The following is a 9,593-nucleotide window of genomic DNA, read 5'->3' as shown; positions in this document are numbered from 1 at the left end:
AAAAAAAAAAAGAAAACTATCCTGGCTGTTCTAGCCAAGTTACTAGCCTTCCGTTTAGCTGAAGAAATGCTTCTTTGAAGACTTCCCAGAGTATCAAAGGCAATGCTACTCCCCTGCCAGGTGGAAAGAAGTCTGGCTTTGAAATAATGTCCTGAATGTTTCAAAAATAGTAAAGAAATGGAGGGCCGAGCCCGTGGTGCACTTGGGAGAGTGCGGCGCTGGAAGCGCAGCAGCGCTCCCGCCACGGGTTCGGATCCTATATAGGGATGACTGGTGCACTCACAGCGCTCACTGGCTGAGCACAGTGTGGCCAGTCTCAAAAACAGGACAAGAAAAAAAAAAAAGAAATGGAGAGGTATTACTCTAATGTACAAAAAGGGTCCAGAGCTGAGGCTACAGCATGGGAGATAGAAGGGCATGAGCAGCGGGACCCGGGCAGGCTTAATCCCTTCACTGGTTGAGTTTCTTAGGTCTCCACCACACCATCCTCTCACCAGGGACTATAAACACCCCAGTGGCAGTCCCATTACAAAAATGCACAGTTTCCTAGATAGCACCTACTCAGGTATGTTGTGTACTGAAGAAACATGGAATGTAATTTAGTTAGTGTCAAAATACTGAGTAATTCCCCAGGCCCTGTGCCTTCTTCCCAACGTAGTGCAGCCTCAAGCTTTGCCATGTGCTTCCTTCAAGCCTGCATCACCCTGCCCTAGTCTGGGACAGGGGCCAGCTCTGGCTGAATTACAGAAGAAAGAAGGGCTGGAGGCTGCCTGGTTCCCTGTTGGTGCTACAATGACATTCAGAGGCGCTTGTTCAGCCCTCTTCCCCATGTATAGACATGTCTGGACTTTCTAGGCTGATTGAGATCTCTAGTTAGTACGTGGAAAAGTCAGAAAGGGCCCCTTAAGATCTCAGACATGAGGGACTACTTTATGTAAAGAAAGAATGTATCACACAGAAGCTAATGTCCACCCCAACTCAGGGCCTTTACGAAGCTGTTCCCTCTGCTTGGGATGCTTTTCCCTGTACTCTTTGCCTGGCCAATGTGTACTTAACTTTCAGCTCAAAGTCTTTTCTGACTCCTCTAAATTAGGTTCCCTTGTCCTCACCATCCAATATTCTGTCTCAGCACCCTGATTTTTTCCTTAATAATTCTTACCACGGTTTATACTTATATGTTTACTTGGCCAGTATCCGCTTCCTTCACTAGACTGTGAGCTCCATGAGGGTAGGAACTACATGTGTTCTGTTCACCTGCACTTAACGCCTGGCGCACGGGAGTGACTCAATACACATGTGTTCACTGAGTGAAGGAAGTGGATGAGGGTCACTGGGCAAATGCTGAGGTTTTGCTTGCTGTTAGGGAAGTGGGAGAATGGGAGGGAAAGAGAATGTTAGCAATGAGAGCATCTGGGGTTCACCAATGCAAGGTTGGTGTTCTTCTTTACAGGGAATCAGCCAGGCAGGGGTATAGCTTACTTCTGTGAGGAGCCTCTCCATGGAGCTTTTCTCTCCTCTCGGGTGGCAGTTCTGTTCCTCACCATACTGGGTATGGAAGCTTTTGCTGGGAGTGCTGAAATATTTGGCCATGTGTCTGATTGTTTGGTTTTCCTCTTCAAATGCCTTCCATTGCTTCAGCTGTTAGATAAAAGAACACATGTTATTTATTTAATTACACACCCAGAAACGCATTCTCTCACTCTTTCTCATAAACACCGAGCAATGACACTGCCACAGATATACATGTGCACAAGCTATTCTCTCCTCAAAATGCCTTTTACCCTGGAGGGCTCATAGACAATAACGACTGAAGGCGTAGAGAATGTTAAGGTTATGTAGTTTTAAAAGCGCCAGTGGAAGAAGACGACAGGCAGATAAAATATCAACAACCTTAGCCCATCTACCTACCCACTGCCAAACTGATCAAAGAAAATCGGGGTCAAACTGTACTTCTAAAGCCATGTTCTAAAGCCAGAGTCTAGGAGCTATCACCGGGTTGAGCAATCAACACACTGTATGTTTCAAACGCAACCGTTTCTAGTTGTGTGCAGCTGTTCTATTTTTCTCTTGTTCAATGATGGTGTGCTTACCGCTACTGAAAGCCCAGTTCTTTGTTGGTGAACTTCTAACCCAGATCAATCACCAAGGCTCAGACAGATAGAAAACCTCAAATATTAATGAAAATGATGCTGAGTCTGAGATCTGATCATCTTTTTCCCTTGACAAGTGAGGAAAGACTCAGAGGGCATGTGTATTAGTCTGTTTCTGTTGCTTATAACAAAATACTTGGAACTGGGTGATTTATTAAAAAAAGGAAATGTATTGATTACAGTTTCTGGGGCTGGGAAGTCCAAAGTCCAGGAAACACATCTCTCTGGTGAGAGCCTTGGGGGTGGCAATGGTGATGGCAGAGCATCACATTGCGAAAATGGTGGAGCAGAGAGAGCGCCTCACTCACTCTCCTGTTAAAGCCCTCAGAACCACGCCCTGACCACCATTTTTAATCCATTCACTACTCCATGGTCCTGCAATTTAATCACCTCTTCAAGGCCCCGCCTTTCAATTCCCATAATAGGATTTCCCACCCTCTTAAACTGTTAGTGTTCAGTTCTGGGGGGACACTCAATCCAAGGCAGCGTGGGACTGTCTAGGCTTGTGCAGCTAGGCAGCAGTAGAGCCACAGCTGTAACCAGGGCATGATGCCCCACCACACCATGTCCTCACACAGCTCACGTCCTCACATGATGAGCTGTGTGAGCGCGATGTTCTCACACAGCTGATGAAGAGAGGATGTCCTGGGGAAAGTTCTTCAGGAGAAAGTCGTCTTGAGAAACAGTCTGTGGCATCCTGGGCTGGTTCAGTTTAACAGGGGTGAAGCTGAACATAGACCATTCACAAACAGGGGGCTGCTCCTGAGCCACTGGGACACTGTCTCTACCTGGTCAGTGCCAGGGATGTGAATGTCAGGGGAGGCCACTTTGGTGGAGGCTTCTCTTTTTCCCTAAGGAATCTCCATAACTAAGTGTTCTAGTGACACAGCAGAGGACTCTGGCACCTTAGTTCTAGAAATCATGCTGAGGTGTCTATGGGATGCGTCAAAGGGAACCTGGGATTTCTTTGCTCACTCATCAAACATTTATTCAGCTCTGACTATAGCGTGTAACCCAAATTTCATAAATCTTGGGATTCTAAATCCTGCACCAACTTCAATACCACATTCTTTTCCAAGTCCTCCTGGGTCCTCTGTTGACTCAGCATGAGTCCTTCACAGTGTCAGGAGTCTGTGTGACCCATGCTGAGTCAGGCCAGACCCTCCCCTTTGGATGCCCTCGCCGTCCCCCCAAGATGTATTCCCTACATAGTGCTGCTTCAGGAGCTGCTGCAGCCGACACCACAAGGTCACTGTCTAGACCTGGCTGGATGGAGCAGACCTCCTAGGGTTATTCTCCACCCCCACTCTGAGCCCCTCTGCAGGGCTGCCAGAGGAACAGCTTAACACTGGCATAAGGGCACTTTCAGGGCTTTTGGTCTGTCTCTCTCTAAGCTGGCCAGATGGAGCCAAGGTGTCCCTTGACTAACATCCCTCTGCCCCGGCCACCACCTTAATTCCTTGTGAAGATCCTGGTCCTTCAAGCTGGACCCCCAGTGTTTCTTGAATACAGCTATAAATGCTCCTCAGGTCGTAATGACAGGCCCTCTCCTGTGCCCTTCCTCCAGAAGGACAGGCACATTCTTGTTTTCTTAGTCTCTAGGCTCTGTGGATGTGATAGGCTGAATAATGGCCCCTCAAAGATGTTCATTCACCTCCTAATCCCTGGAACCTGTGAATCTTACCCTACATGGCAAAAGGAAAGTTGCAAATGTTATTAAATTAAGGATTTTGAGATGGGGGTATTATTCTGGATTACCCCGGTGAGTCCAACGTAACCAGAAGGTTCTTTATAAGAGGGAATCAGGAAGGTCAGAATCAGAGGAGGAGATGTGATAATGGAAACAGGTCAGAGAGAGAGAAAATGAGAGAGTGAGATTTGAATATGCCGTACTGCTGGCTCAGAAGGGGGAGGAAGGGATGATGAGAAAATGAATGCAGTGGCCTTTAGAAGCTAGAAAAGACAAGGAAATAAATTCTCCCCTGGAGTCTCCAGGAGGAATACAGACTTACTGATATCTTGATTTTAGCCAGATAAGACACATTTCAGATTTCTGACCTCCAGAACTGTAAGATAATACATTTGCATTGTTTTAAGCCACTAAGTTTATGGTAATTTGTTACAGCAATAGGAATCTAATACAGTGGGATTCAATGTCAAGTCTTTAAAAGGGTCCACTAGGGCTTTCAGAAGCTCACCACACATGCTTCTCTTACCTCTTGCCACTCTCCCTTTATTTCCATTTGTGCTTCAAAAATAGTAAAGACTGCAGTGCTCCAAACATACCCTACTCTCTCTCATACCTCTCTGCCTCTGGTTACTGTAATACATCTGCTCAGCCAACTCTTACTATTCCTTCAAGGCTGATCTCAAACACCCCATTCTCTGGGAAGGTGCCACCGAGTTCCCAGACATGCCAGGGCATGCCTCCCTTGGCCTCGTGTAACATACCTTCCTCGAAGGCATGCAATCTAATTCCTTTCAGGTCTGCTCCCCTCTAGGTCTAGAAGAGGGGCCATGTGTTTCACTGAATGTCCCCAGCAGTTAATAAATGGATAGTTGGATACCTGAACCAATGAAGGAAGCTTTCCTTTAAAAAGCTCTCTGGCCTAGTGGGGGCGCTGGGACATATACAGATATACCAATAAGGCAGAGTAGAAAGTCCAAAGCATATTCACGGAGGAACAAATGAAACACTTTGAGGGTTAGAGGAGAAAACAATTTCCTACCTCAGGATCTGTTGCCTCTCAGAGGGAGCAAGGGGATGGGGGGATGGGTCACATTCAGGTCACAAAAGCAGAGGTTGGCTGATTACTAGTGATGACCTCAGTGCTTGGCATAAACACTTAGGCATTTCCTGAGTGCTGTGGAGAATGTTTCTTGGTCCACTTGTCTCTTTAGTAATGTCATCCATTTCACCCAGCTTTCTAGCACCGCCTAGCTGCCCTTGGGGGTATCTGTGCTTTTGCTTTCATGAACTGCTCCCATCACAGTCCAGTCTGGAAGCTCAATGGCACGAAGGAACCCCTCTGGCTGCAACAACACCCCCCCTGCCCCCTGCCACCATAGCTCCTCTCACACGCTTTTCCAAATTTACTCAGCTGTCCTACTCTCCTGGGAATACACAGTGCAAGTCCACCAGGGAGAATCGTTCTTCTACCAATGACCTCTGAGCCAGAGGGGAAAATCAATTCAGAGGCACACAGAAACTGACAAACCTCAGTCACTTTTAGATTTTGAAAAATAAATTTAAAAAAAGAATTTACTTCCTAAACTTAAAATACAATAAGCTATATTTTTTAGTTTCATATTATGGTCAGTTCAAGAGAAAAAAACATGAGAGAGAAAATAGAAGGGAAAAGGTCAAGGAAGAGAAAGGAAGATCAAGAAAGCTAGGGGGAAAAGGGGAGTGAGACAGACATAGGAAAGAGAAATGCCAGCGCTGCCCAGCCACCCAGTTCCTGTACCCCACAATCATTCCGTTTCCACTCCCATTTCAACAAATCAAGTGCTTGCTGCTTAGTTCCAACGTGGAAGTCAGATTTCAAGCTGTACTTCATCCTGCATTATTGTGTCTGTGTGTAGATGGGAGTGTACCCAGATATCACTAGTGTCCTAGGTGCTGAGGATTTAAACACCAGAGGAAGCAGAAGTCGTGTGACTGAGGCTCAGGATGCAAGGGGGACAGTGGTGGAGGGCCAGGGTGGAGAGAGGAGATGTAGGCAGGGCCACATCATGATTCACTCAATTTTCAATTTTCAGATGAAAGTCTTGTTTGGGATCAGGAAGGCTTTCCTCTAATAGTTTCCCGATGATTACTTCTGCCCCAAATTACTTTGTTCTCTTTCAGAGTCTCCTATTAGCTCTAAATTGTATCACTAGATCTATTTTCCATATTTTCTTATCAAGTATCTCATTTTTATCTGTTTTCTGTTTCCTTAAATTAATTCACTAATTAAATATTTTGCAGTGTCCAATTGCCTATTCAATGCTTCTATTTGGGTTTTCAATTTAACACAATATTTTTCATCCTTATTCAATATTTCATTACCTAAGATTATGTCCTTTTCATGGTGGTTTGCTTTAGTTGAAGACAGGCAATACCCTTGAATCCTATGGATAAGACAAATCAGAATTCTTCTAAAAAGTTCTATTCTACTTCAGAGGAAGGCAACTTCTTCAAATCTTCAACTGGGGTCCTCTTCTTGTGAACTAAAAACTCTCTTCATAGGTCCTTTCCCCCTGAATTTACAGTCTTGCATGGGAAGAGCTATATTTTCCTAGTATAGTAAATATATTCTCTTAGTCTTCCCTCCTGGTCACATTATGGCTGCCACAGCTCCAAACATCACATACATTCAAGGAAGGAAAAAGGTAAAAGGGGTGATGCCAGCTATGCTTATCACTTTTTTCAGGAAAGCAAAAGCTTTCTTGGAGGTTTCTCAGTGTTCAGAATGGTGTTGTGTGGGTAACCTTAGCTATACGGGAGGCTGGTAAAGCAAGTGGTTAGCTTTTTCAGTCCACACAGTGGAGGAAGCAAGGAAGAAAGAGGTTGGCAAAGAGGTTACTAATCAGTAATGTTAGCCACAAGGCCCAAGGGGTGGTCTTCCCAAAAGGCCCTTCTCTACTCCCTTTCCCCCACCTCCCAGGGAGGAACAGCCCTTGCTTTTCAGAGCCCTTTTCTGCTACATCCCAGACAAATAAGCCTCAGTTCTTAATGGCTTACTTCAATCCAGTTCTTACATTAAGATTTGGCAAAAATTCCTCCAGTTTCTAGCAACGAGGCAATACCCATTCTTGGTTTCTAGCACTGCTGCTGCAGCAGATTTTTCCATATTTGTTTATTCTCTTGAGTATTTTAATGAGAATTTGTGAACAGGTAGAAAAGTGAAGGTCCCATGCGTGTGTCACACCATCATGCCCCAGGTGCACTCTTCCCTTTTATAGATACACTGTAACCCTTCACCAGCCAGTGCTTGAATTATCAGTTAGCTCCTTCATGAGGAAGTAGTTCACTGTGAACTGGAAGCAGCAATGGGAATCAGGATGGGGTCTTGAGAGAGGAGGGGGTTTACAGAGGTCTGGGGGTGTGGAGAGAAAAGAACTAGGAGGGAAACAAGAAAGTGCCGAATGCCAAATACATTAACTTGGACATATGGGGCTCAGTGGTCCCTAGGGCACGGCGTGCACGATTATACATCACTTTTCTTTCTGAGCTATGAATTCCTTCTCCTTTCCCTCTGACTGCTTTTCTTCTTTTTGCTATCTGGATATTTCTGCTTCTATTTTCCTCCCTCATGTGATTTTTTTCTTAATCCCCATAATATGAAACATATTTTAATTTAGTTTTTATTTTTCCTTACTGCAAAATGAAGAGGAATGTTCTATATTTTCTTCCAATAGAAGGAAAAGGAAAGAATTTTAAATCATAAAGTTCCAGATGGATTTTTTCCTGTGAGTCTGCACTCTCAAATGGGAGGGAAATAGAGTCTCCTCATCCCCAGACTAGTGAAAGAAAGAACATTATTGAGATGAAGGGGGCATTGGGAATAAGTGAAGCAGCCAGGAGGGTGGAGGGAAAAGCAGGTCTGCGAGGCCGCCCCCATGCAACAGGCCCTGACGGTTGGCAGGTGCTCCACGCTGGCCTGCCCTCCTTGCTGTCCTCCAGGACAGTGAGGAAGGACAGAGGGGGCCAGCTCATTAGGAATCCTGCTTTCCTTTTGACTCTCCAACAAATGGCATGCAAATATATCAGTAGAAAACAGACTAATTTGTCATGCCCAGTGAAAACTCTGGAGTGACTAGGAGGACCAGCCGTAAAAACTCTCCCTAGAGCACACCTGGGGAATGAAGATGAAGCAGTTGATTGTGGTTGTGCAAACAAAGATGCCTCCAGATGTAAGTCCAAAGACCAGGTTGGGCCAGGAGTTCAAGTATCTGGTGACGACAAAAAGCAGCCCAGCAGCCAGTACCAGCAGGTTGACCCCAACCATGATGGTTGAGGACTGATTCACAGGAGGAGAGCTCACGTGGTCAGTCAGGCCAGCCAGGTAGGCACCATACAGCAGGAGCAGACCCTGGGGGTGAAGAGGAGAATCAGAGGCTCAGAGAAGTGGAAAAGCAGGTTGAACTGCAGTAGGAAGGGGCATCTGCAAAATTGGGATAATAGTACCTATCTTAAAGGGTTGCTGTGAGGATCTGCTAAGATAACACAGGAAAACCCTTAGGGTGGCCCCTTATACATAGTATCTGCTGAATAAATGTCATTTTCCTCTCCTTCACTGAGAATTAGTTTGTGAGAAGTCAGCAAGTCAACCACTAGACAGGACTCTTCTGCGACAAGGTACAGGACAGGATGATGCAGGTGAGTGGGAGTCTTACAGAAAGGACTGTCAGGCACTAGGAGGGCACATCATGCTGCTGGTGGTGAAAGTGACTGCGTCCATAGGGCAGTTTTGCACTCATGAAGCTGAGGGGCACGTGGAAGCTGAAATCAACCTGTGGTCTGCTCTGTCAAGCCATGTGCCATAGCAGAGGCAGTGCCCAGAGGAAGGGGCTTTTTTCTAATTTGCTCAAAGGCACCATCTGCTTGCCAAGCCCTGCACCTGCAAGATTGCATCTGCCCAGAAGGGATGCCTTTTTCTAATTTACACAAAGGATCTCTATAGGCTAGCCGTGGCTCTAAGCCAGTGGGTGTTGATGGGAGATGAAGGGTGGAAAAAGAAGAGAACAAAGGCAGGCTAGTACCCAGGCAAGACTGTGGGTCAGGCACAGGCAGCAAAAGCTCCATCTTTCCACCCTCCTGTGACAGTCCATACCCCCACCACAATGAACCCAAAGCCCTCTTCTTTTCTCTTTCCCATGAATATAAACCTCCCTGAGTTCTCATTTGTACTAAGTAGAAATAACTCACAGCCCCTTAAAGTGTTACCTCTTCAAGAAGGAGCTGCATTTATACAGATATCAGAGCATTAATCAACAATACACAATATATAGATTCAACATATGTTTGCCTTTCTGACTACGTGCGAAGTGCCATACTGGTGTAGGGCAGAAAATAGGACTACAAAGAAGAAAAGGTCTAAAGGTGAGCACACAAAGGTCCATGTTTATAACCCAGAATGTGAAGATGCATAGGGGTGGGAATTATGCAGTCGGATCATTAGTAATTTAATCAAAGGTGAATAAAATTAATTCTGTGATTTTGAAATGTTTAGATATGATTCCACTAAAATATTTTAATTCCATTAAAATTCTTGCTAAAAGGGAAATAGGTATGAATATAGTCTCTATTCATCCACGGCTTGAGAATGAGTGAGTCCCCAAACAAATAAACAGTAGAGAAATAAAAACAGTTATGGCTTTGAGGCTTATGCATCAATAGAAGTCTCCTCTGAGTTCAAGATTCTTTGCAAACATCACCTCATTAATTCCTGTAATTCC

At 45.2% G+C, this 9,593-nt stretch overlaps 1 protein-coding gene across 1 annotated transcript in view; it reads right to left on the bottom strand.

Annotated features, from left to right (window-relative positions):
• Positions 1 to 1,479: 1,479 nt before the first annotated feature.
• The window catches only part of LOC103583040 (probable G-protein coupled receptor 156), a gene marked incomplete at both ends in the record, with an annotated part of 10,485 nt that continues 2,371 nt past the window's right edge, over positions 1,480 to 9,593 (bottom strand). The window contains 2 exons of the mRNA XM_008564462.1: positions 1,480 to 1,638; positions 7,991 to 8,227. Coding sequence (XP_008562684.1) covers positions 1,480 to 1,638; positions 7,991 to 8,227 — 396 coding nt within the window. The remainder of the gene's footprint in view (positions 1,639 to 7,990; positions 8,228 to 9,593) is intronic.

This window comes from Galeopterus variegatus, unplaced genomic scaffold (genome assembly GCF_000696425.1).
Source record: "Galeopterus variegatus unplaced genomic scaffold, G_variegatus-3.0.2 Scaffold19222, whole genome shotgun sequence".
NCBI classification, from domain to species: domain Eukaryota; kingdom Metazoa; phylum Chordata; class Mammalia; order Dermoptera; family Cynocephalidae; genus Galeopterus; species Galeopterus variegatus.
The sequence above is the reverse complement of the archived record's forward strand: the minus strand, read 5'-3'. Positions and strand labels throughout refer to the sequence as shown.